General features: G+C 40.1%; 1 protein-coding gene and 1 pseudogene across 4 annotated transcripts in view; one reads left to right on the top strand and one right to left on the bottom strand.

The window, feature by feature from the left end:
• The window catches only part of AMN1 (antagonist of mitotic exit network 1 homolog), a 67,902-nt gene that overhangs the window by 31,470 nt on the left and 9,917 nt on the right, over positions 1-26,515 (top strand). For 3 of the 4 annotated variants that reach the window (XM_070371307.1, XM_005898243.3, XM_070371305.1), the window contains one exon: positions 4,203-4,314. In XM_070371307.1, coding sequence (XP_070227408.1) covers positions 4,203-4,314 — 112 coding nt within the window. Of the gene's footprint in view, positions 1-4,202; positions 4,315-19,976; positions 21,654-26,515 lie in introns of those variants that run through there. The other variant, XM_070371308.1, reaches the window with a different exon arrangement.
• Positions 18,331-19,589, bottom strand: LOC138987969 (eukaryotic translation initiation factor 2 subunit 2 pseudogene; annotated as a pseudogene).

Raw genomic sequence — 26,515 nt, 5'->3', positions numbered from 1 at the left:
AAAAGGACATCTTTTTTTGGTGTTAGTTCTAGAAGGTGTTGTAGGTCTTCATAAAATCGATCAGCTTCAGTTTCTTCAGCATCAGTGTTTGGGCATAGACTTGGCTTACTCTGATGTTGAATGGTTTGCCTTGGAAATGAACCAGGATCTTTTTGTCATTTTTGAGGATGCACCCAGGTACTGCATTGTGGACTCTTTTATTGACTGTGAGAGCTACTCCACTTCTTCTAAGGAAGTCTTGCCCACAGTAGTAGACATTATAGTTATCTGAATTAAATTTGCCCATTCCCATCCATTTTAGTTCACTGATTCCTAAGATGTCAATGTTCACTCTTGCCATCTCCTTCTTGTCCACATCTAATTTACCTTGATTCATGGACCTTATGATTCCAGGTTCTTATGCAACATTGTTTTTTACATCATCAGACTTTACTTTCACCACCAGATACATCCACAGGTGAGTGTTGTTCTCCCTTTGACCCAGCTGCTTCATTCTTTCTGGAGCTATTCATAATTGCCCTCCACTCTTCCCCAGTAGCATATTGGACACCTTTCTACCTGGCGGGGCTCATCTTCTGGTGTCATGTCTTTTTGCCTTTTCATACTGTCCATCAGGTTCCAGGCAAGAATATTGGAGTGGGTTGCCAACCCCTCCTCCTGTGGACCACATTTTGTCAGAACTCTTCAGTATGACCCGTCTGTCTTGGGTGGCCCTGCATGGCATGGCTCATAGATTCAATGAGTTATGCAAGCCCCTGCCCCACAACAAGGCTGTGATCCATGAAAGGGTTCATTGTCTGTCACCTTGCCAATTCATATCATAGGATGCCTTTTCCATGTAGAATATGATGCTTTCTCCTCAGTGTTCAAGAATTTTCAATATATTCAAGTTTCCTTTAAGACATGATTAATTATAATAATATATACACCAACATAATACCAACTTTTCAATAGAAAAGAAAAACTACTACCATAAGTATACATATCAATTATTAGCTGAATCTTACTTTCAGAATTGTTAAAAAGTTTTTGATGTTGGCAAATATACATAAAATTTACTATTTTAACCATTTTTAGGGTATAATTCAGTGGATTTAAGTACATTCACATCATTGTGCAGCCATCACCATTAACTATCTCCAGAATGTTTTCCTCATCCCAAATAGAAACTCTTTACCCTTTAAACCATAACTCCCCATTATCCTTTCCCCCAACCTCTGACAACCTCTGTTCTATCTTCTGTCTTTATGAATTTACCATTATAGTGACATTTTTAAAAACCATTCATCCACTGATATGGTTCTACCTTTTGCCTTCTGTGAATATCTCTACTATGAACATAGCTGTATAGACATCTATTTACATCCCTGCATGCAGTTCTTTGGAGTATATCCTAGAAGTGAAATAGCTAGATAATATTCTAATTCTATATATAATTTTTTGAGGAACTGCCATACTGTTTCCATAGCAACTGTACCCTTGTACATTCTCACTAGCAATGAGAAAGTATTTCAAATTAGAACATTAAACAAAAGATAGAAAATATTTCAAATATATGAAAATGTATAGAAATCTTTATAACAGAGACCTTTGAGCCAACCACAATGTGAATTTTAACATTGCCTGCATTTATTCCAGCGAGTTATTTTTTTTAAATTATTAAATGTGATATCTAAAGCTCCCTCCCCTCATTTATTCCCCTTCTTCTGTCAGAGGTAACTGCTCTTCTGAAGATGCCTGTGTATCTTTCCTTCCATGTTTGACTATTTCATCTGTCTTTCTACGTATGTGTGTGTGTATCTGTGACTGTTGTTCAGTCACTCAGTTATGTCTGACTCTGCAGACATGGACTGCAGCATGCCAGGCTTCCCTGTCCTTCACCATCTCCCAGAGCTTGATCAAACTCATGTCCATTGAGTCAGTGATGCCATCCAACTATCTCATCCTCTATTGTCCCCTTCTCCTCCTGCCCTCAATCTTTCCCAGCATCAGGGTCTTACCTAGAATGAGTCATCTCGTCACATCTGGTGGCCAAACTATTGGAGCTTCAGCTTCAACATCAGTCCTTCTAATGAATATTCAGGACTGATTACTTTTAGAATCAACTGGTTTGATCTCCTTGCAGTCCAAGGGACTCTCAAGAGTCTTCTCCAACACCATAGTTCAAAAGCATCAGTTCTTTGGCATTCAGCCTTCTTTATGCTCCAACTCTCACATCCATACGTGACTCCTGGAAAAACCATAGCTTTGACTATACAGACCTTTGTTGGCAAGGTAATGTATCTGGTCTTTAATATACTGTTTTGGCATAGTTTTTCTTCCAAAGAGCAAGTGTCCTTTAATTTTGTGGCTGCAGTCACCATCTGCAGTGATTTGGGAGCCCAAGAAAATAAAGTCTCTCACTTTTTCCATTGTTTCTCCATCTACTTGCCATGAAGTGATGGAACCAGATGCCATGATCTTCTTTTTTGAATGTTGAGTTTTAAGCCAGCTTTTTAACTCTCCTCTTTTACCTTCATCATGAGGCTTTTTAGTTCCTCTTTGTTTTCTGCCCTAAAGGTGGTGTCATCTGCATATCTGAGGTTATTGATATTTCTCCCGGCAATCTTGATTTCAGCTTGTGCTTCATCATTTGTGATCAGTTCAGTCGCCCAGTCGTGTCCAGCTCTTTGCGACCCCATGGACTGCAGCATGCCAGGCCTCCCTGTCATCACTAACTCCTGGAGTTTACTCAAACTCGTGTCCATTGAGTCGGTGATACCATCCAACCATCTCATTCTCTGTCGTCCCCTTCTCCACTGCCTTCATTGTGATATGTTCATAAACAAGATATTATATTATGTGTTTTTCAGTTCAGTTCAGTCACTCAGTCATGTCTGACTTTTTGCGACCCCATGGACTGCAGCACGCTAGGCCTCCCTGTCCATCACCAACTCCCGGAGTTAAACTCATGTCCATTGAGTCAGTGATGCCATCCAACCATCTCATCCCCTTCTCCTCCTGCCTTCAATCTTTTCCAGCATCAGGGTCTTTTCAAATGAGTCATGTGTTTTTAAATAGTGCATAATAGTTTCATATCATATGTGTTGTTTTACAATTTGATTTTTTTATTCAAAATCATGTTTTAAAATTTTTTTCAAGCTTTATTGGAGTTTTATTTACATACAATAAAATTCACCTATTTTAAGCATACAATTTGATGAATGTTGGTAATTGTTTTACAATCTTATAACCACTACAATTAAGTATAGAATATTTCCATCACCCCAAGAGGTTTTCTCTCATGTCTTTTCAGTCAGTGCTCTGCTGTGGCCTTCCCCCAAGCAACCACTCATTTATCAATATAGTTTTGCTTTTTCTATAATATTTTATATGAATGAAATCATGCAGTATATCATCTTTTGTTTTTTTACTGTTTTCTTTACTTCTTTCATTTGACATAATATTTTTGATATTCATCCATGTTGTTAAACATGTTAATATTTCATCCCTTTTTTTGGCTGAGTAGTATTCCATAGTCTGGGTATAACACAGCTTGCTCATATATTCACCTTTCAGGTTGTTCCAATTTTAGACTATTATAAATACTGCTGTGGACATTTGCATATGTCTTTATGTAGACATATGGTTTCATTTTGGGGGGTAATAACTAGAATGGAATTGCTGTGTCATACAGTAAGCACATGTTTAGCTTTATAAAATGCTACAACACTGTTTTCTAAAGTGTCTGAACTAACATTATGTTTAAGATTTATGTCTATTAATACAAGTAAATATTTTTGTTTGTAACTGTTTTATCTTATTACAATATATTAATGAACCACCATTTACTTACCCAATCTCCATTTATTTACTATTACAAGTAGTATTTCAGTTGACATATTTATAAGTTGTTTCCTTACACACATGTACAAGCATTTCTCTCTATATAGTGGGTGTCTATATAGCAGTTGGAATTAATTGCTGGCTTCTGGAGGATACTGATACTGCCAAATTGCCTTATAAAGTGGTTGGGCATTTAACTTTTAAAGCTGCTATACCTTCCAAATTACTATAGTCTTTCACTGGTCCTTCCTATAGAGTTTTTCTTGCAAGTAGGTATTGGGGGTTTTGTTATCAGAGTACAGTATTTCCCAAGCATTTCACACTGTTCTTATTGTCCCGTTTTTTCTTTTGATTATACTTTCTTTATTTTTAAACAGGAGATTCATATGGGGCATTGTGTGAATCTGACTGACGAGGCTGTAGAAGCTGTCCTTACTTGCTGTCCTCAGATATGTATATTACTCTTCCATGGATGCCCTCTAATAACAGGTTAGTATAAGGCTGTGTGTGTGTGTGTTAGTTGAGCAATCATGTCTGACTCTTTGCGACCCCATGGACTGTAGCCCGCCAGGCTCCTCTGTCTGTGGAATTCTCCAGGCAAGAATACTGGAGTGGGTTGCCATGTCCTCCCCCAGGGGATCTTCCCAACCCAGGGATCGAACCCATGTCTCCTGAAGTCCGTGCATTGCAGGTGAATTCTTAACTACTGAGCCACCAGGGAAGCCCCTCCTTCTTCAGGGGATCTTCCCAACCCAGGGATTGAACCCAGGTGCCCTACATTGCAGGCAGATTCTTTATACCATCTGATCCACCAGGGTAAGTATGAGGCTGCTTGGGTTCAAATCTTGGTTTCATCTTTTAATAACTGTGTAACCTTGAGTAAATTACTTAACCCATTTCATTATTCAGTTTCCTCATCTGAAGGTGAGTATAATGACAGTACCTACCTTATAAACTTGATCACAACAACACATTTTTTGGTGCCTAGCACATACTGAGGGCTCAGTAAATGTTAATCATGATAATGATGGTGATGGTGGTGATGGCCAAGGCCCAATAAATGCTAACTGTGATGATAAGGACGATGGTGGCAGTAGTAGTAGTCATGATATTAAACATGATGCTTTGTGTAGTCGTTTATAATATTACATCTATCAAGTATGCTAAATGACCTGTTAACTGTAATCACACCAAGATGTAGCCATTGAGATTCAGAATCATTTGGCTGATGTGGTACTTCACTTAATTAGTCACAGCCTTTGGCTTGTGTAAGAGCCATGACACCTCTTTCACATTATTCCTACACATGGGTCCCCTACCACAATATAACCTGGTTCTCATTTGTAAGTCAGTACTTAATGCCCTGCCCTTCCAGCTTATTTTCCTAATTATAGTTTAATAGTTACTGTCCTTTTGACAACTTCCACGTTTTCTGTTTGAACTGCCAATCTAAACTAAGCCTGTAATGGGTTATATTTGGTTATCAAAGACATCTGTAATGAAGACTAAAATCTTATTTTAGGTAGACATTTTTCAGAACACTAACGCCAAAACTTTAGTTGGAAACTATTACCAGTGGGTACCTCTGGGGAAGGTTGTGGAGAGACAAGAGTGGGAAAAAGCCTTCACCATATATCCTTTTGTCCTTTTGAATTTTGTACCATGTGAATGATTTTACCTATTAAAAATTAATAATCATAATTTTAAGAAAATAATTTAGAATCAGAAAAATTCATGTGACTGAGTACAGGGAATCAGTTAATGTGAACACTATTCTGAGGGTTGTGAGAAGGCAGGCAGAAGCTCTCTAATCATCAAACAAAGCAGAAAATTATATTTTAACAAGAAGGCCATTATTGTAAGGTGGAAGAGCCACAATATGTGAAATGTAATTGCAGCCATTTTTGGTAATAGGTCTTCTCAGAATACCAACTAAAAGTGTGTAAATCTACTCAGTGAGGTATGTGTATGTTTAATCAATACACTGAACAAGAAAGTGGTATTCATAAAGTGACTCCATTTTCCTCTCACTATATTAATTACAAATTTGCTCTACAGGAGTTAATTTTTCCCAAACCCAAGTGAAAATCTCAAACATGTGCCACTGACTTTTCTTATCATTCTCATGTAATACTCCAAACGAGTTCAAATTAAAGCTTTTTACTTCTCCAGTTAGCTCAGGTTTGCTGTAGGTGGAAAGGCTGCTGTGTTAAGGGAACATTGTTAGTTTCCCTGTTTTCCCTCCTGATTCTCCTCTTCCTTTCCTAACTCACCCACCATGGTTTCTGATCTCAGCAGTGTTAGTGCAGGGTCGGACTGCAATGAGCAGGAGGGCAGGTAAGGGAAAGAAAAGTCTTCCTTGAGCACTACCGCTGTGATCTAGTGGCAGCACCATGGGCTCAGTGGGTGAGCCGATCCTGATCCATACTCTCACAAAAGCGGGGCACTGTTGAGCTTCTCAGAGTCCACTTTCTGCCACTCCCCTCCTCACTGCGTATATCTCCTATCTACAGTTCTCTTGATTCAAGCAAATGTGTCTCCTGGCTAGTAGCAAGCGTTTTCTTCCTCTGCCCTCATTCCTTTAGCAACGTACCTTCATTTTCTTTCTGTTGAGGTTGCCTCGACCATCTAGGTTGCCTTTCATGAGCAAAATACAAGGCAACCCATGCTAGCCCACATCTGTCCACAGGGAACACAATACTTTAGATGGTGAGAGTGCAGATATTTCCCCGCTTCAGTCCTCTCTTTGGCCACATGGACTCTTAACAGAGCCTGCTTTTTAGTTTTCTTAGGTCTGATGTGTACTGTTTGTGATGTGTATTGTGTTCCCCAAGCTCCAAGGGACATATCAGATTCTCCAACTGATCCCCTTGGAGCCCTCTCTCACTAGGCTTGAAGGGAAGAGCAAGCACCTGCAGCCCTCTTTCTAGAACTCAAATCACAACTGTCTTCAAAGAAATCCTTTCTTTAATTTCCAATTTTCCATCACTTCCCATTTTTACACTTTTATATCTTTGAATGGATAAGGCACCAAAGATTCCAAAATCAGTTTTCAGCCAAGCATTTACAAGTCATGTACAAGTGGTCTGGTATCTCATTTTGGAATGAGAAAGTAGCTGATACCTCCGCCCATGCAGCCACAGTGTCCCCTAGAACCTTACTGGAATAATTCTGGTTTAATGTTCTGTTGTATTTGTCTCAGATCAGCTTGACTACCTAACACATTATAAACTCAACTTTTGTTAACTTTACCTTGATCATCTTTCTGGTTACAATTTGGAAATAGTTAATTTGGCATTTTGTCTCTACTTTTAATAGAAGTGAAAACAGACTATACACAGTCAACCAGAAAAGCTTCTCCTAGGCAAACTGCTTAAAACAATTATCAAAGACCTTATAGGTAATGAAATATTTAGAAGGTACAACCAAAAACTGAAAATTTGAGTACAAGACCAATATTAAAATGCTTAAATGTGCCTGTATTAATATAGAAATGACTAATGAATATGAATTGAAAATATGTTGCAGTGATTAGTCTGATTTTTAAAGCAAAAAGACAGTTTTGAGATAAATTATATAATTACTGAGATCACTGGAAACCAAAGATATATTATCAGCTGGTAAATTAAAGAGAAATGCCTATCTGGTATGATTATATGATACTGGATATAGATTACTGGAGTGAGTTGCTGTTTCCTTCTCCAGGAGATCTTCTTGACCCAGGGATCAAACCCAGTTCTCCTGAATTGTAGGCAGATTCTTTACTGCTACACCACCGGGGAAGCCCCTGACTATAGACACAAGGAAAGCTTAATCCCACACTTTTCCTATCCATATAATGACTCAAACACTGAATTTACCAACTCTAATGTGGCCTAGAAAGGGATGACAAATAACCTCCCTCCTCAGTCTCCTGGGAGTTCCCTTACCTTACTTCCTTTTTGAGACTCATACACACACTCCTTTGGAAGTTCTGTTGTATGGGAACCCCCTTCCCTGCAAACCTAGCAAAGCCCTGCCCAAATAAATCTCCTTGTATGCTACTGCGACCTTGTGGTCAGATCTTTTTTCTTGTTCTGCCACACAATCCCTTGCTCAAGGTATGCAACATAAAATATGTTTATATGTTCAAAAAGTTTAGAAAATATATCACTATAATGAATATTCATTTTTCAAAGGCTCTAAGAAATACTATGCTAAGAAACTTTTTTTATCCGAGTGTCAAGGAGTTAGAAATCTTCCCCTACCCTTTTAGATTCTTCTGGCTTATCTAAGAATTAAATTGACAGGAGGCAGGTAAAGAGGAGAAAATCCGAATTTACATACATGGGAGAGACCCAAGAGAACTGAGTAACTAGCCAAAGTGTCTGAAACATCTTCAGCAGCTAAAGAGGACATGCAGGGGTAGGGGTTTGGAACTTCAAAAGAAATGAAGGCAATTCACATGGAGATAAAAAAAGCAAATGCTTGGTAGACAAGTATTTGTTGGGCCATGCAGAGACAATGGAACATAAAGGTTCTCTGAACTCTAGGCCCCTCACTGAGTTTCCCCCGCCATACCTAGCCCACATTCTTTGCAGATAATCTCTGATAGGGGTAGGAGGACTTACCTATACTTCCTTTAGGCAGTAAGGGGAAAGAGCAAAGTTTCTTCTTGAGTCTTTTGGGCCTTGATTGTTTTCAGCTTGAAATAATCCTGATGCCAGACACTTTGGGATGGCTACAAAGTTTTGCTCCCCAAACAAGCATTTGTCAAATTTTTTTAACACAGGATAATTTGTGTGTGTGTGCGTGTGTGTATGTGTTTTATCCCTGCTTTCCCAAAATAGGAAAGTGAGAAACTGAAACAGTACTTGCCCCTTGTGACAGAGTTTTTAATAATAGTGCTAATATGAAGTGAAATGAGCACCAATCCTCAGTGTCAGCCACACATAGGCACTTGCCATGGGAGCCTGCCATCTACCTCTACAAGGATTCAATCTTGTGCTGCTGTAGCTGCTGACCTTCAACACCCGCTGAAAGGAGTTCAGGGTGGAGAAAGGAGGCACTCTGTGCTGGTGGGGAGGGGGAAACTGGTAGGTCAGGTCTTCAGATAGTTAGATATTTTCAGGAGCCGATTTTATACACCCAATTCTTGTATCTCCTCATCTGTAGAAAAGCACTAAAATCTTTCATGGAGACAATTGTTTCTTGTGACTAGCAGAAAGCTTCACGAGGCTTGAGGCAACTTTCTGGGAAAATGTATGCTTGACTGCATATACTCTCCCTTCCCCAAAATCACATATATCCTGACCTTTCCCGCTACATCTTTGGAGCAGTTTCTCTGAGGTAGTGTCTCCTGGGCTGCAGTCCTCATTTTGCCCCCAAATAAAATTTATCTCATAACTCTCACATTATGCATTTTTTTTTAAGTCAGCATTGGTCTCCTCAGTTCAGTTCAGTCGCTCAGTCGTGTCCCAACTCATTGCGACCCCATGGACTGCAGCACGCCAGGCCTCCCTGTCCATCACCGACTCCTGGAGTTGACTCAAACTCATGTCCATTGAGTCGGTGATGCCATCCAACCATCTCATCCTCTGTTGTCCGCTTCTCCTTCTGCCCTCAATCTTTCCCAGCATCACGGTCTTTTCCAATGAATAAGTTCTTCACATAAGGTGGCCAAAGTATTGGAATTTCAGCTTAAACATCACTCCTTCCAATGAATAGTCATAACTGATTTCCTTTGGGATGGATTGGTTGGATCTGCTTGCAGTCCAAGAGACTCTGAAGAGTCTTCTCCAATACCACAGTTCAAAAGCATCAATTCTTCGGTGCTCAGCCTTCTTCACAGTCCAACTCTCACATCCATACATGACCACTGGAAAACCATAGCCTTGACTAGATGGATCTTTGTTGGAAAAGTAATGTCTGCTTTTCAATATGCTATCTAGGTTGGTCATAACTTTCCTTCCTAGGAGTAAGCATCTTTTAATTTCATGGCTGCAGTCACCATCTGCAGTGATTTTGGAGCCCAGAAAAATAAAGTCTGACACTGTTTTCACTGTTTCCCCATCTATTTGCCATGAAGTGATGGACCAGATGCCATGATCTTCATTTTCTGAATGTTGAGCTTTAAGCCAACTTTTTCATTCTCTACTTTCACTTTCATCAAGAGGCTTTTTAGTTCCTCTTCACTTTCTGCCATAAGGGTGGTGTCATCTGCATATCTGAGATTATTGGTATTTCTCCTGGCAATCTTGATCCCAGCTTGTGATTCTTCCACCCTAGCATTTCTCATGAGGTACTCTGCATATAAGTTAAATAAACAGGGTGACAATATACAGCCTTCATGTACTCCTTTTCCTATTTGGAACAAGTCTGCTGTTCCAAGTCCAGTTCTAACTGTTGCTTCCTGACCTGCATACAGATTTCTCAGGAGGCAGGTCAGGTGGTCTGCTATTCCCATCTCTTTCAGAATTTTCCACAGTTTGTTGTGATCCACACAGTCAAAGGCTTTGGCATAGTCAATAAAGCAGAAATAGATGCTTTTCTGGAACTCTCTTGCTTTTTCCATGATCCAGCGAATGTTGGCAATTTGATCTCTGGTTCCTCTTCCTTTTCTAAAACCAGCTTGAACATCTGGAAGTTCACGGTTCACGTATTGCTGAAGCCTGGCTTGGAGAGTTTTGAGCAATACTTTACTAGCGTGTGAGATGAGTGCACTTATGTGGTAGTTTGAGCATTCTTTGGCATTGCCTTTCTTTAGGATTGGAATGAAAACTGACCTTTTTCCATCCTGTGGCCACTAATGAGTTTTCCAAATGTGCTGGCATATTGAGTGCAGCACTTTCACAGCATCATCTTTCAGGATTTGAAATAGCTCCACTGGAATTCCATCACCTCCACTAGCTTTGTTCGTAGTGATGCTTTCTAAGGCCCACTTGACTTCACATTCCAGGATGTCTGGCTCTAGGTCAGTGATCACACCATCGTGATTATCTGGGTTGTGAAGGTCTTTTTTGTACAGTTCTTCTGTGTATTCCTTCCACCTCTTCTTAATATCTCTGCTTCTGTTAGGTCCATACCATTTCTGTCCTTTATCGAGCCCATCTTTGTATGAAATGTTCCTTTGGTATCTCTAATTTTCTTGAAGAAATCTCTAGTCTTTCCCATTCTGTTGTTTTCCTCTATTTCTTTGCATTGATCGCTGAGGAAGGCTTTCTTATTTATTCTTGCTAGACTTTGGAACTCTGCATTCAGATGTTTATATCTTTCCTTTTCTCCTTTGCTTTTCACTTCTCTTCTTTTCACAGCTATTTGTAAGGCCTCCTCAGACAGCCATTTTGCTTTTTTGCATTTCTTTTCCATGGGGATGGTCTTGATCCCTGTCTCCCGTACAATGTCACAAACCTCCCTCCATAGTTCATCAGGCACTCTATCAGATCTAGGCCCTTAAATCTATTTCTCACTTCCACTGTATAATCATAAGGGATTTGATTTAGGTCATAGCTGAATGGTCTAGTGGTTTTCCCTACTTTCTTCAATTTAAGTCTGAATTTGGCAATAAGGAGTTCATGGTCTGAGCCACAGTCAGCTCCTGGTCTTGTTTTTGCTGACTGTATAGAGCTTCTCCATCTTTGGCTGCAAAGAATATAATCAGTCTGATTTCAGTGTTGACCATCTGGTGATGTCCATGTGTAGAGTCTTCTCTTGTGTTGTTGGAAGAGGGTGTTTGCTATGACCAGTGCATTTTCTTGGCAAAACTCTATTAGTCTTTGCCCTGCTTCATTCCATATTCCAAGGCCAAATTTGCTTGTTACTCCAGGTGTTTCTTGACTTCCTACTTTTGCATTCCAGTCCCCTATAATGAAAAGGACGTCTTTTTGGGGTGTTAATTCTAAAAAGTCTTGTAGGTCTTCATAGAACCGTTCAACTTCAGCTTCTTCAGTGTTACTGGTTGGGGCATAGACTTGGATTACTGTGATATCGAGTGGTTTGCCTTGGAAACGAACAGAGATCACTCTGTCGTTTTTGAGATTGCATCCAAGTACTGCATTTTGGACTCTTTTGTTGACCATGATGGCTATTCCATTTCTTCTGAGGGATTCCTGCCCGCAGTAGTAGATATAATGGTCATCTGAGTTAAATTCACCCTTTCCAGTCCATTTTAGTTCGCTGATTCCTAGAAATTTGCTACCATCATTGATAAAAATAAATCAGTTCAGTCACTCATTGTGTCCAACTCTTTTTGACCCCATGGACTGCAGCACACCAGGCCTCCCTGTCCATAACCAACACCCAGAGTTGACTCAAACTCATGTCCATTAAGTTGGTGATGCCATCCAACCATCTCATCCTCTGTCATCCCCTTCTTCTCCCTCCTTCAACCTTTCCCAGCATCAGGGTCTTTTCTAGTGAGTCAGTTCTTCGCATTATGTGGCCAAAATATTGGAGTTTCAGCTTCAGCATCAGTCTTTCCAATGAATATTCAGGACAGATTTCCTTTAGGATGGACTGGTTGGATCTCCTTGCAGTCCAAGGGACTCTCAAGAGTCTTCTCCAACACCATAGTTCAATAAAAATAAAATGAGTTAATATATTCACCTTATGTTTATTAATTTCTTTTTTCTCCAAAGAAGACAAATGCTTTATTTTTAACCTGATAAATGAAAGTTCTTTCTTCTTTCCTATCCTAACACTGTATGTGCATCGTCTTTTATATTCATGTGATTTGTCACATATGAGTAGATAAAACAATATGATTTATATTCTGTAAAAAGAAGGTATGTACGGGACTTCCCTGGCAGTCCAGTGGTTAAGACTTCACCTTCCAATGCAGAGGGGTGTGGGTTTGATCCCTGGTGGGGGTTTCCTTGTAGCTCAGTTGGTAAAGAATCTGCCTGCAATGCAAGAGACCTAGGTTCAATTTCTGGGTCAGGAAGATCCCCTGGACAAGGAAATGGCAACACACTCCAGTATTCTTGCCTGGAGAATCCCATAGACAGAGGAGCCTGGCAGGCTACGGTCCATGGGGTCGCAAGAGTTGGACACAATTGTGGTGTTGGAGAAGACTCTTGAGAGTCCCTTGGACTGCAAGGAGATCCATCCAGTCCATTCTGAAGGAGATCAGCCCTGGGATTTCTTTGGAAGGAATGATGCTAAAGCTGAAACTCCAGTACTTCGGCCACCTCATGCAAAGAGTTGACTCATTGGAAAAGACTCTGATGCTGGGAGGGATTGGGGGGCAGGAGGAGAAGGGGACGACAGAGGATGAGATGGCTGGATAGCATCACTGACTCGATTCACATGAGTTTGGGTGAACTCCGGGAGTTGGTGATGGATAGGGAGCCCTGGCCTGCTGCGATTCATGGGGTCGCAAAGAGTCGGACACGACTGAGCGACTGAACTGAACTGAACTGAACTAGGAACTAAACCTCCTCTTCCTCCTCAGGGAGCTAAGATCCCACATGCTTCTAGGACAAAAAACTAAAACATGCAACAGAAGTAATATTGTAACAAATTCAATAAAGACTTTAAAAATTGTCCACTTTAAAAAAAGAATGTATGTATATACATATGTTTGTGCAATTCTAGTATTACGTTATCCTCAAAGCAACCTGAACCCCAAATTGGCAGTTACTCATCTGATTCCCTGAATTAATAAGTTTATCTTCTCCTCCGTGTTTCTAAGTTTTTATAAAATTTCTTAACATTACAATCAGACTGTAAGGAAAACTATACATTATAAATTAGGTATTGAAACTATTAGAAGCATTCTGATTTTATATCTGCAGAAAAGACAAAAAAGCTGCTGTTTAAAATACTGTAAATCATAGACATTATGGAAAACAGGAAAATAATTTTAAAATGTATTATTTTAAATTCAGTTATGTCTGCTATGATTTTCAGTAATATCAACTCATACAGTTTTGTTAATCTCCTTAATTGGACATGCATTTCTATTTCTAACCTTGTCTAAACATGTTTCACAGTATTCACAGCCACCTAGGCTTAGATTTTAGAAGGGCAATAAAGCAATTAGCACAAACATCCTATGTTTATATTGAAAGGCAGGAAAACCCAACAGGAAATCTGCCACTTTTGGTTGACTTGACTCAAATTTTAGTGATATCTGAGGATTTGTTTCAGCTTGATTACTTTACAAGCAAGTTCTTTAGATTTCTGGATAATAAATATGTCAAGATTTACCACATTGAGCCAAGTGGTTTGTTTCAGAGTTTCCTATAATTAAAGCTGATTCCTTGCTTCAAGGACACTTTTTAAATTTCATGTATTTCATTTTCTATATCCTATATTATTCTGTTTCTTCATCATTCTTTAGTCATCTATTACTAATCCAGCATGACAGAACTTCTTTATGCCACACACTGTAATGGCATATTAGAAAAAATGTGCACAGCCTCACTTATTTACCTGTGTATTTTATTAAAATGTGTTAATTACATTCCCTTGATAATTTGAAAAACTTAGTTTGTTAATTTATATTCCCATAGTTTCTTCTTTTTCTTGGGGCTTCAACAGCTACCATAGTGAATCTCTTTCAAAAAGTGGTCTCCATCTACATTAGTCATAGGTTTTTTAAAAGATGGTAAAGTAAAAGATTCCTCAGAAGTCATCTACACAGTTTAGTGAATTTAGGTGGCTTGTCCCAAATATTAGAAATAGGTACTAATAGAACTGGAAGTAAAAAACCTAAATCACCTAATCCACAATCTCTACTTCTTTTTCCAATAGAGCAATTTCCTAAGCCTTTGGTGTCAAGTGGCTTAACTACTAGTAGAGAGGGAAGGAAGTAGGAGAGTGACATCAAGCATCAGTAATGTGATTTGGTATAAATGACCTTTAGAGTCTTTTTCAGTCCTGAGTCTGGTTTTGTTGAGTAGCAGAATTGTTGTTATTTAGTTGCTTAGTCAAGTCTGACTGCCAGGCTCCTCTATCCATGGGATTTCCCAGCAAGAATGCTGCAGTGGGTTGCCATTTTCTTCTCTGGGGGATCTTTCAGACCCTGGGATCGAACCCAGGTCTCCTGCATTGGCAGGTGTGTTCTTTACACTGAGCCACCAGAGAAGCCCAAGTAGCAGAATAAGCCACCCCAAATATGCCTCTTTGGCATAAGGATTATTTTAAGCCATTTTCCCTGAGAATCAGCAGACACTGGAGGAGCTCTGAAAAGAGAAGTTATCCTTTTGTGAAGAGAGTTTACATTTTTAAAGAAAATCTTCATTTGTAAAATGTCTCCCTCCTTGTCTCCCTCTCTGTACCAAGAGGAGAGTAAAAGTGAGAAGAGAGGGGTGACTCTAAATCAGAATCATATTCAGTGGATAAGGCACTTTAAATCTTCATAGTGAATCTTACTGTTACCAAACTGAAATCGGGTCTCTTCACCCCATGTGCTGCAAAGCCAATCCTGACACCAGGTTGTAGTGAGGGAAGGTGCAGGGTGCCAAGCAAGAAGCATGGACAGCTGATTCTCAAAAGGCAGGAACTCCCTGATAGCTTTCAGCCAAGGGTTATTAAAGGCAACATAAGTGATGAGGGTCACAGGGTGCATGATCAACTCATGCATGTTTTTCTGATTGGTTGGTGGTGAAATAGCAGGTTGATGTTTTGGGAATCTCAATCATCAATCTCCTGGTTTCAGCCAGTCTGGGATCAGCCAGAATGCTGGTGGTCATCATGTAGTCAACATCTTCCACTTGGTGAAAGGGGTGTTAGTTTCTGCAGAAAAACTCAAAGATATGCATCAGATTGTTATCTGTATCCCTTCAGGAGGAACTAGGAGTCCTGTGACTCTATTGTTCAAGCTATTATTACTTTTCTTGCTTGATTGCTTTCTTTGTTTCTGCATTTTCTATTTCTCTAATCATTAACTGTTTAAGTCTATTCTTTGGAACTCAAGGAAGGCCTAATAGACACAAAGTTTTTCTATAAATAAGAAGTGGGAGACAAGGAGGGACTTGTACCTAGGAGGGCCTGGCAGAGTTTGGTTTCATTACCCTGTTAATTGTACTTTTACTGGTAACTTTCCATAACCAGTTTCCCAACAATCCCAACATCTCTCAATTGTCTTTTGCTGAAAATGGTGGTAACTTGGGCCATCTCAAGGAGTTTACTCATTTTTCCTGATTTATCTCCCATATATACATGAAGTATTCTTGTTGATAAACTTCTGTTTGTTTTTCTTTTGTTAATTCATCTTTGGTTACAAGGGGATCTCAGCCAAGAGCTCAGAAGGGTAAAGAATTTTTTTTCCTCTTCCACAGTTTCTACAAAATACTCTGGCAAGAGACCATGAAATACTTAGAGACGCCACAGTTTCTCCCTATAGCATAAGAAACTTACAGGCATCAAATATTCCTACTATTAACTCACTGCCCTGAGTACTCTATATATTTATGAGGAAAAGCTGCCTGAATAGACTGAGTAATGTAACACTGGAAAAGATTAAGGGCAGAAAGAGATGAGGGCATCAGAGGATGAGATGGCTGGATGGCATAAGCAATGCAATGGACATGAACTTAGGCAGACTCCAAGAGATGGTGAGGGACAGGGAGGCCTGGCATGCTATAGTCCATGGGGTTGCAAAGAGTCAGACACAATTAGGCAACTGCCCTCTAGCATCAAAATTTGTAATTACATTAATATACACTGTATACTCAGAGCTAGAGGGAAAAGTGTTTTTCTATATATATATATGTGTAATAGTAGATTCCTACAGAAGAATGACAGAAATATATAATCAGAAGTTAAATATTTACATATATTTGATAATAAATTCATAATTAGTAAATATGCCAAAATAGTCTTAGAAACACCAACTAAAGTATATCAGGAAGTATATGTTTCCCATTTTGTTCTTTTTCAAAACCGTATTGACTGTTCTGATTCCTTTAAATTCCTGTGTAAATACTAGGATTGTTTTGTCAATTTCTTTTTTAAAAATTAGGTGGCATTTTGCTAAGGATGGCATTGAATCTGTAGATCAGTTTGGGGAGTACTGCCATCTTAACGAAAACTCTTCTGATCTATGAAAAAATGGATAATGATACATGAATCATTTATTCTGATCTTTGAATAAATGGACATCTTCACATTTATTAGACCTACTTTCATTTCTTTCAACAGTCTTTTGTAGTTTTCAGAATATCAGCTCAGTTCAGTCACTTAGTCATGTCCGACTCTTTGCAACCCCATGAATTGGAGCATGCCAGGCCTCCCTGTCCATCACCAACTCCCAGAGTTCACTCAAACTCATGTCCTTCGAGTCAGTGATGCCATCCAGCCATCTCATCCTCTGTCGTCCCCTTCTCCTCCTGCCCCCAATCCCTCCCAGCATCAGAGTCTTTTCCAATGAGTCAGCTCTTGGCATGAGGTGGCCAAAGTATTGGAGTTTCAGCTTTAGCATCAGTCCTTCCAAAGAACACCCAGGACTGATCTCCTTTAAAATGGACTGGTTGGATCTCCTTGCAGTCCAAGGGACTCTCAAGAGTCTTCTCCAACACCACAGTTCAAAAGCATCAATTCTTTGGCGCTGAGCTAAGTATAAGTTTTCACTTATTTTGTTAAACTTATTCCTAAGTATTCTTTTTGATGGTAATATAAATGAAATTATTTTCTTAATTTCATTTTGTAACCAAACCCAGGTTTGGCTGCTTGCCTCTCACATGCCAGTAACTCAGGAGGCAAGTGTCATTAGAAAAGAAAGTGCTTTAATCAGAAAGCTTGGAGGAATTCCCTGGCATTCCAGAGGTTAGGACTCCATGCTTTCACTGCCAAGGGCCTGGGTTTGATCCCTGGTGGGATAACTAAGATCCTGCAAGCCGCCTGGTATGGCCAAAATAATATAATAATAATGAAGGAGAGTCTTCTCTTTTGTTGTTGGAAGAGGGTGTTTGCTACGACCAGTGCGTTCTCTTGGCAGAACTCTATTAGCCTTTGCCCTGCTTCATTCTGTACTCTAAGACCAAATTTGCCTGTTATTCCAGGTGTTTCTTAACTTCCTACTTTTGCATTCCAGTCCCCTATAATGAAAAGGACGTCTTTTGGGGGTGTTAGTTCTAGAAGGTCTTGAAGGTCTTCATAGAACTGTTCAACTTCAGCTTCTTCAGAGTTACTGGTCGGGGCATAGACTTGGATTACCATAATATTGAATGGTTTGCCTTAGAAACGAACAGAGATCATTCTGTCGTTTTTGAGATTGCATCCAAGTACTGCATTTCAGACTCTTTAGTTGACTGTGATGGCTACTCCATTTCTTCTAAGGGATTCATGCCCACAGTAGTAGATAAAATGGTCATCTGAGTTATTTTTTTTTTTTCACTGTTATAATAACTTTAATTTATCTTGCATTTTACAGAAGTCTATGAACGATTTTAAAAAAGCACCACCTTACCCCATCATGTTTCTCTGACAGTTGTTAAAGTAGGCAATGAGTATGTCAACAGCTTCAGCAACGGCATCTTGCAAGAATTTCAGACCAACCAGCCACACGCCAAAGAACTTGGCAGCTTTTCTATCTTGTTTTTAATACAGTGGTATATCCACTCTGATGGTAAACCTGTCCAGCCAAATCTCCACAACACACTTTGCAAAATCAGTGGTGATTAGCAAATTAGTTAGCTTTGGCACGGAGCTGTGCTCGCTTGCCTGTGACAGCCTGGAAGCCAGTTTTGATGCTGGCAACAGAGCATCGAGAATGACAAGTTTCGCACTGTAAGAAATAGAGTCGGGTGTCCTTTTGCAGGATTGTGTCTGGTGATCGGCACGTGTGACAGGTGACGTATTCCTTGATATATCTTCTCAAAACATTTTCTATCTGTTTCTGTTGGAATCTTCCTTTAATTACAAGTTGATTATTACCATCTATAGAACCACTTGTACCCAATTCAGCCAATAAAAATGCAAGGAGATGTTTAGGCTGACGATGTAATAGTTTACAGATGTCTGTAAAGTTGACAAAAGAAGTTTTCTTGGTTCCTACTCGAACAACCTGTGGTGGTTTCATGACAAATTTCCTCTTCTCTCCAGCTACCATATCTGGATTCTTTTCCCTCATGATGTTGAACACTCGATTCAGTAGCTCTTCATATGTGTAGTCTCTTTCTGAGCCTGCCCAAGCAGGGCCTGTCTGGTTACTGAATGAGATACCATCATCTTTTTTGCTGTCTTCATCTTCTAAAGCTTCATCTTTCTCTAGTACTTCATCCTCATCAGGGAACTTGACAACCTTCTTTTTCTTCTTTTTATTGCCAAGCATAATGTCAAGATCTTCCTCTGGTTCAGCTGGTTCCTGAACATCACTTTCAATCTTAAGGTCCTTTATACCTTCTTCAGCTTCATCAATATCAAATATCTTTTTTGATTTTTTCTTCTTTTTCTTCTGATAAAAGAAATTCAAATCATCTAGATCATCAGAAGCATCTTTTTTCCTACTATGGGAATAACGCCGCCACATCGCCAGTCGGCATCGTTTATGGTCGGAACTACGACGGTATCTGATCGTCTTCGAACCTCCGACTTTCGTTCTTGATTAATGAAAACATTCTTGGCAAATGCTTTCGCTCTGGTCCGTCTTGCGCCGGTCCAAGAATTTCACCTCTAGCGGCGCAATACGAATGCCCCCGGCCGTCCCTCTTAATCATGGCCTCAGTTCCGAAAACCAACAAAATAGAACCGCGGTCCTATTCCATTATTCCTAGCTGCGGTATCCAGGCGGCTCGGGCCTGCTTTGAACACTCTAATTTTTTCAAAGTAAACGCTTCGTCATCTGAGTTAAATTCACCCATTCCAGTCCATCTTAGTTCACTGATTCCTAGAATGTTGATGTTCACTCTTGTCATCTCCTGTTTGACCACTTCCAGTTTGCCTTGATTCATGGACCTAACATTCCAGGTTCCTATGCAATACTGCTCTTTACAGCATCGAACCTTACTTCTATCACCAGTCCCATCCACAACTGGGTGTTGTTTTTTGCTTTCACTTCATCCCTTTATTCTTTCTGAAGTTATTTCTCCACTGATCTCCAGTAGCATATTGGGCACCTACCGACCTGAGGAGTTCATCTTTCAGTATCCTATCTTTTTGCCTTTTCATACTGTTGATGGGGTTCTCAAGGCAAGAATACTGAAGTGGTTTGTCATTCCCTTCTCCAGTGGACCACATGTGAAGAAGAACTAAAGAGTCTCTTGATGAGAGTGAAAAGAGGAGAGTGAAAAAGTTGGCTTAAAGCTCAACATTCAGAAAACGAAGATCATGGCATCTGGTCCCATCACTTCATGACAAATAGATGGGGAAACAGTGGAAACAATGGCTGACTTTATTTTTCTGGGCTCCAAAATCACTGCAGATGGTGGTTTCAGCCATGAAACTAAAAGACGCTTACTCCTTGGAAGAAAAGTTATGACCAACCTAGATGGCATATTAAAAAGCAGAGATATTACTTTGCAAAAGGCCCGTCTAGTCAAGGCTATGGTTTTTCCAGTGGTCATGTATGGATGTGAGAGTTGGACTATAAAGAAAGCTGAGTGCCGAAAAATTGATGCTTTTGCACTGTGGTGTTAGAGAAGACTCTTGAGAGTCCCTTGGAGTGCAAGGAGATCCAACCAGTCCATCCTAAAGGAGATCAGTCCTGGGTTTTCATTGGAAGGACTGATGTTGAAGCTCAAACTCCAATACTTTGGCCACCTGATGCGAAGAGCCGACTCATTTGAAAAGAACCTGATGCTGGGAAAGATTGAGGGCAGGAAGAGAAGGGGACAACAGAGGATGAGATGGTTGGATGACATCACCGACTCAATGGACATAGGTTTGAGTGGACTCTGGGAGTTGGTGATGGACAGGGAGGCCTGGCGTGCTGCAGTTCATGGGATTGCAGAGTTGGACAAGACTGAGCAACTGAACTGAATGAAGGAGAAGAAGAAAGAAAGCAAAAGGTGGCAATCGAGGAAGATGGTGGACTCATGTCCAGAGACCAACTCCAAGGATTCTGCTCAGCAATGATAGTTTTTAAAGGGAAAGATGGGAGAAAGAATCTTAGTGACACATCAAGGTAGGGGGATGGGTTTTACATCATTCTCCATAGAGTGCAGACTGGCTGACTCTTTCTTCAGAGAGAAGAAAACCTTGCCAGCATGATCTGCCTGCAGGATTGCTAAGGGGACTTCTGGGGTTAAAGAACCAGTCATTTTTTAAACTACTTAATTCTTTACTCTGACTTCTTTTTTATCCAGGAAAAGAATCAACAGGTTAGATAAGGCACAATGTGCACTCAGGAGAGCATAAGTCAGGTATTCATTTCAATTGCTTACTGATTTCATTTCAATTAGTTCTTTTATGATTAGAGGGGAGAAGAAATGGGCAAACATGAAAGGGACAAAGAACTACTTGCAATTTTTGGATTGCTCATTGTTTAGAAATAAATTTATTTTTGTATATTGATCTTATGCACTGCAATGTTTCTGAACTGATTTATTCTAATTTTTAGTAGATTCCTTAGAAAATTCTATAAACTGTATTATTTAACTACAATTTTAAAAAGTTTTACTTTTTCCTTTCCAACATGAATGATTTTTCTTTTTCTTCCCTAATTTCCATAGTTAGAACCTCCAGTGTACCGTAGTATAGAAATGGCAAAAGCAGAAATCCTTGTATTTGTTCCCTGATCTTAGGGGGAAAGTAGTTAGTCTCTCACCAGGAAGGATGACGTTAGTGGCAGCTTTTTCATAGATGCCCTTTATCAGGTTGAAGAAGTTCCTTTCTGTTTCTAGTATGCTAAATGTTTTTATCATGAATGTTGGACTTTATCAAATGTCTTTTCTGTGTCTTTTGAAATGATTATGTCATTTTTATCCTTTATTCTATTAACATGGTATAGCCATAAGCAAAATAATGCCCCCACTCAAATACATCCATGTTATAATGGTTAGAACCTACAAATATACTGACCTTACAATAGGAAGATGATCCTGAGTTATCCAGGTCAGCCCAATACAGTCATTGTTCTTCAGTTGCTAAGTCATGTCCAACTCTTTGCCATGCCATGGACTGCAGCACACCAAATTCCCTGTCCTTCACTATCTCCCGGAGTTTACTCAAATTCATGTCCATTGAGTTGGTGATGCCATCAAACCATCTGGTCCTCTGTCATCCCCTTTTCCTCCCGCCCTCAATCTTTCCCAGCATCAGGATCTTTCCCAATGGGTCAGCTCCTCCTATCATGTGGCCAGAGTATTGGAGCTTTGGCTTCAGCCTCAATCCTTCCAATGAATATTCAGGATTGATTTCCTATAGGATTGACTGGTTTGATCTCTCTTGCTGTCCAAGGGACTCTCAGGAGTCTTTTCTAGCACCACAATTTGAAAGCAACGAATCTTCGGCAATCAGCTCTCTTTATGGTCCAACTCTCACAACCATACATGTTGTTTTTCAGTCACTCAGTCATATCCAACTCTTTGCAACCCCATGGACTATAGCATGTCAGGCCTCCCTGTCTTTCACTGTCTCCCAGAGTTTGCTCAGATTCATGTCCATTGAGTTGGTGATGCCATCCAACCATCTCATCCTCTGTCGTCCTCTTCTTCTCCTGCCCTCAGTCTTTCCCAGAATCAGGGTCTTTTCTAGTGAGTTGACTCTTCCCATCAGGTGGCCAAAGTACTGGAGCTTTAGCTTCAGCATCAGTCCTTCCAATTCAAGGTTGATTTTCTTCAAGAATGACTGGTTTGATCTCCTTGCAGTCCAAGAGACTCTCAAGAGTCTTCTCCAGCACCACAGTTTGAAAGCATCAATTCTTTGGTGATCAGCCTTCTTTATAGTCCACCTCTCACATCCATACATGACTCCTGGAAAAACCATAGCTTTGACTATATGGACCTTTGTTGGCAGTGATGTCTCTGGTTTTTCATGTGCTGTCTAGGTTTGTCATCGCTTTCCTTCCATGGAGCAAGTGTCTTTTAATGTCATGGCTGCAGTCACCGTCCACAATGATTTTGGAGCCTGAGAAAGTAAAATCTGCCACTGCTTCCACTTTTCCCCTTCTATTTGCTATGAAGTGATGCCATGATCTTAGTTTTTTTCAATGTTGAGTTTCAAGCCAGCTTTTTCACTCTTCTCTTTCATGTCCAAGAGGCACCATAGTTATTCTTCATTTTCTGACATTAAAGTGGTATCATCTGCATATCTGAGGTTATTGATATTTCCCCCAGCAAGCTTGATTCCAGCATTTTACATGAGGTACTTTGCATAGAAGTTAAATAAGCAAGGAGACAATATACAACTTTGGCATACCACTTTCCCAATTTTTAACCAGTCAATTATTCGATGTTAGTTCTAACTGTGGCTTCTTGACTCATACAGGTTTCACAGGAGGCAGGTAAGGTGAGTTGGTATTCCAGTGTCTTTGAGAATTTTCCACAGTTTGTTGTGATCCACACAACCAAAGACTTTAGCATAGTCAATGAAGCAGAAGTAGATGTCTTTTCTGGAATTCCCTTGTTTTCTCCATGATCCAACGAATGTTGCCAATTTGATCTCTGGTTCCTCTGCCTTTTCTAAACCCAGCTTGTATATCTAACAATTCTCAGTTCATGTACTACTGAAGCCTAGCTTGACAGATTTTGAGCATAACCTTGCTAGGATGTGAAATGAGTGCAATTGTGTGGTAGTTTGAACATTCTTTGGCATTGCCCTTCTTTGATATTGGAATGAAAACTGACCTGTTCCAATTTCTCTGGCCCCTGCTGATTTTTCCAAACTTGCTGACATATTGAGTGCAGTGCTTTAACAGCATCATCTTTTAGGATTTTAAATAGTTCAGCTGGAATTCCATCACTTTCACTATCTTTGTTCATATTAACAGTAATGATTCCTAGTGAAAGTTGCTCAGTTGTGTCTAACTCTTTGCAACCCCGTGGACTATACAGTCCATGGGATTCTCCAGGCCAGAATACTGGAGTGGGCAGCCTTTCCCTTCTCTGGGGAATCTTCCCAACCCAGGGATTGAAGGCAGGTTTCCTGCATTGCAGGTGGATTTTTTTATCAGCTGAGCCACAGGGAAGCCCAAGAATACTGGAGTGGGTAGCCTATCCCTTCTCTGGCCAATTGTCCCAACCCAGGAATCAAACCAGGGTTTCCTGCATTGCAGGTGGATTCTTTACCAGTTGAGCTACCAGAGAAGCCCTCTAAAGGTTTTGCCTGCTTTAATTTAAGGTTCCAATTCTCACATAATCCAGTGAATACATTCCATTCACTAGCTAACGAGCAATAGGGTGAATCTTCCCATCTAGGAATAAAAACTTCATCAACTTCATCAACCTTAATCTCTTTCTTTTCTGAGTGGCATTTTGTCTCACAGATCCTGCTCACAGCACCAATTAATGTTTTGTGGAAAGTTTTCACTTTCATCTGAGGTTCAAAGGATTTGTTAACAAAATAAGCCACTTATTATATACAGATAAATAATAGATATTTATTAGAGAACTATCTACCTTACTTTCAATATAATAACATTAAAATAAAAGAGAAATAAAAAGAGCAGAGAGTACATCACCAAATTGGGTTTTGACCAACATCCGGACTTAAACTGGAAAGTCCCGTGCCACAGCACATCTGGAGTCCCAACTGGGAAAGGGTCCCAGGCAGCACATCTGCTCCATGGGTGAGACTTCCAATGCTTCCTAATGCCCACTTGATTTCACACTCCAGAATGTCTGGCTCTAGCTGGGTGCCCACACCATTGTGGTTATCTGGGTCTTTAAGACCTTTCTTATACAGTTCTTCTGTGTATTCTTGCCACCTCTTCTTAATCTCTTCTTCTTCTGTTAGGTCCTTACCATTTCTGTCCTTTTCATGCCCATACTTGCATGAAATATTCCCTTGATATCTCCAATTTTCTTGAAGAGATCTCTAGTCTTTCTCGTTCTATTATTTTCCTCTATTTCTTTGCATTATTCATTTAAGAAGGCCTTCTTAATTCTTCCTCGCTATTCTCTGGAATTCTGCATTCAGTTGGGTATATTTTCCCTTTTCTTCCTTACCTTTCACTTCTCTTCTTTCCTCAGCTATTTGTAAAGCCTCCTCAAACAACCACTTTGCTTTCTTGGATTTCTTTTCCTTTGAGATGGTTTTGGTCACTGCCTCCAGTTCAGTGTTACAAACTTCTGTCCATAGTTCTTCAGGCACTCTGTCTATCAGATCTAACCCCTTGAATCTATCTGTCACATCACTGTATAAGGGATTTGATTTGGGTCATACCTGAATTGCCTAGTGGTTTTCCCTACTTTCTTCAATTTAAGCATGAAGTTTTCAATAAGGAGCTCATGATATGAGCCACAATCAGCTCCAGGTCTTGTTTTTACTGACTATATAGAGCTTCTCCATCTGTGGCTTCAAAGAACGTAATCAATTTCAGTATTGACCACCTGGTGATGTCCATGTATAGAGTCATCTCTTGTGTTGTTGGAAAAGGGTGTTTGCTATGATCAGTGTGTTTTCTTGGCAAACTCTGTTAGCTTCTATCCTGCTTCATTTTGTACTCCAAAGCCAAACTTGCCTGTTACTCCAGGTATCTCTTGACTTCCTACTTTTGTATTTCAATCCCCAAGGATGAAAAGGACATCTTTTTTGGTGTTAGCTCTAGAAGGTGTTGTAGGTCTTCATAGAACCGGTCAACTTCAGTTTCTTCAGCATCAGTGTTTGGGCATAGACTTGGATTACTCTGATATTGAATGGTTTGCCTTGGAAATGAACCAGGATCTTTCTATCATTTTTGAGGATGCACCCAGGTACTGCATTGTGGACTCTTTTATTGACTGTGAGAGCTACTCCACTTCTTCTAAGGGAGTCTTGCCCACAGTAGTAGACATTATAGTTATCTGAATTAAATTTGCCCATTCCCATCCATTTTAGTTCACTGATTCCTAAGATGTCAATGTTCACTCTTGCCATCTCCTTCTTGTCCACATCTAATTTACCTTGATTCATGGACCTTACATTCCAGGTTCTTATGCAGCATTGTTTTTTATATCGTCAGACTTTACTTTCACCACCAGATACCTCCACAGGTGAGTGTTGTTCTCCCTTTGACCCAGCCGCTTCATTCTTTCTGGAGCTATTCATAATTGCCCTCCACTCTTCCCCAATAGCATATTGGACACCTTCCTACCTGGGGGGGGGCTCATCTTCTGGTGTCATATCTTTTTGCCTTTTCATACTGTCCATTGGGTTCTCCGGGCAAGAATATTGGAGTGGGTTGCCAACTCCTCCTCCTGTGGACCACATTTTGTCAGAACTCTTCAGTTAGACCCATCTGTTGGTTGGCCCTGCATGGCATGGCTCACAGATTGAATGACTTATGCAAGCCCCTGCCCAAGTAAGATGGTAGGTGTTGCAAGAGGGCATCAGAGGGCAGACACACTGAAACCATACTCAGAGAAAACTAGTCAATCTAATCACACTAGGACCACAGACTTGTCTAACTCATTGAAACTAAGCCATGCCCGTGGGGCAACCCAAGACGGGCGGCTCATGGTGGAGAGATCTGACAGAATGTGGTCCACTGGAGAAGGGAATGGCAAACCACTTCAGTATTCTTGCCTTGAGAACGCCATGAACAGTATGAAAAGGCAAAATGATAGGATACTGAAAGACAAACTCCCTAGGTCAGTAGGTGCCCAATATGCTACTGGAGATCAGTGGA

Source organism: Bos mutus, chromosome 5 (genome assembly GCF_027580195.1).
Source record: "Bos mutus isolate GX-2022 chromosome 5, NWIPB_WYAK_1.1, whole genome shotgun sequence".
Classification (NCBI taxonomy): domain Eukaryota; kingdom Metazoa; phylum Chordata; class Mammalia; order Artiodactyla; family Bovidae; genus Bos; species Bos mutus.
The sequence above is the reverse complement of the archived record's forward strand: the minus strand, read 5'-3'. Positions and strand labels throughout refer to the sequence as shown.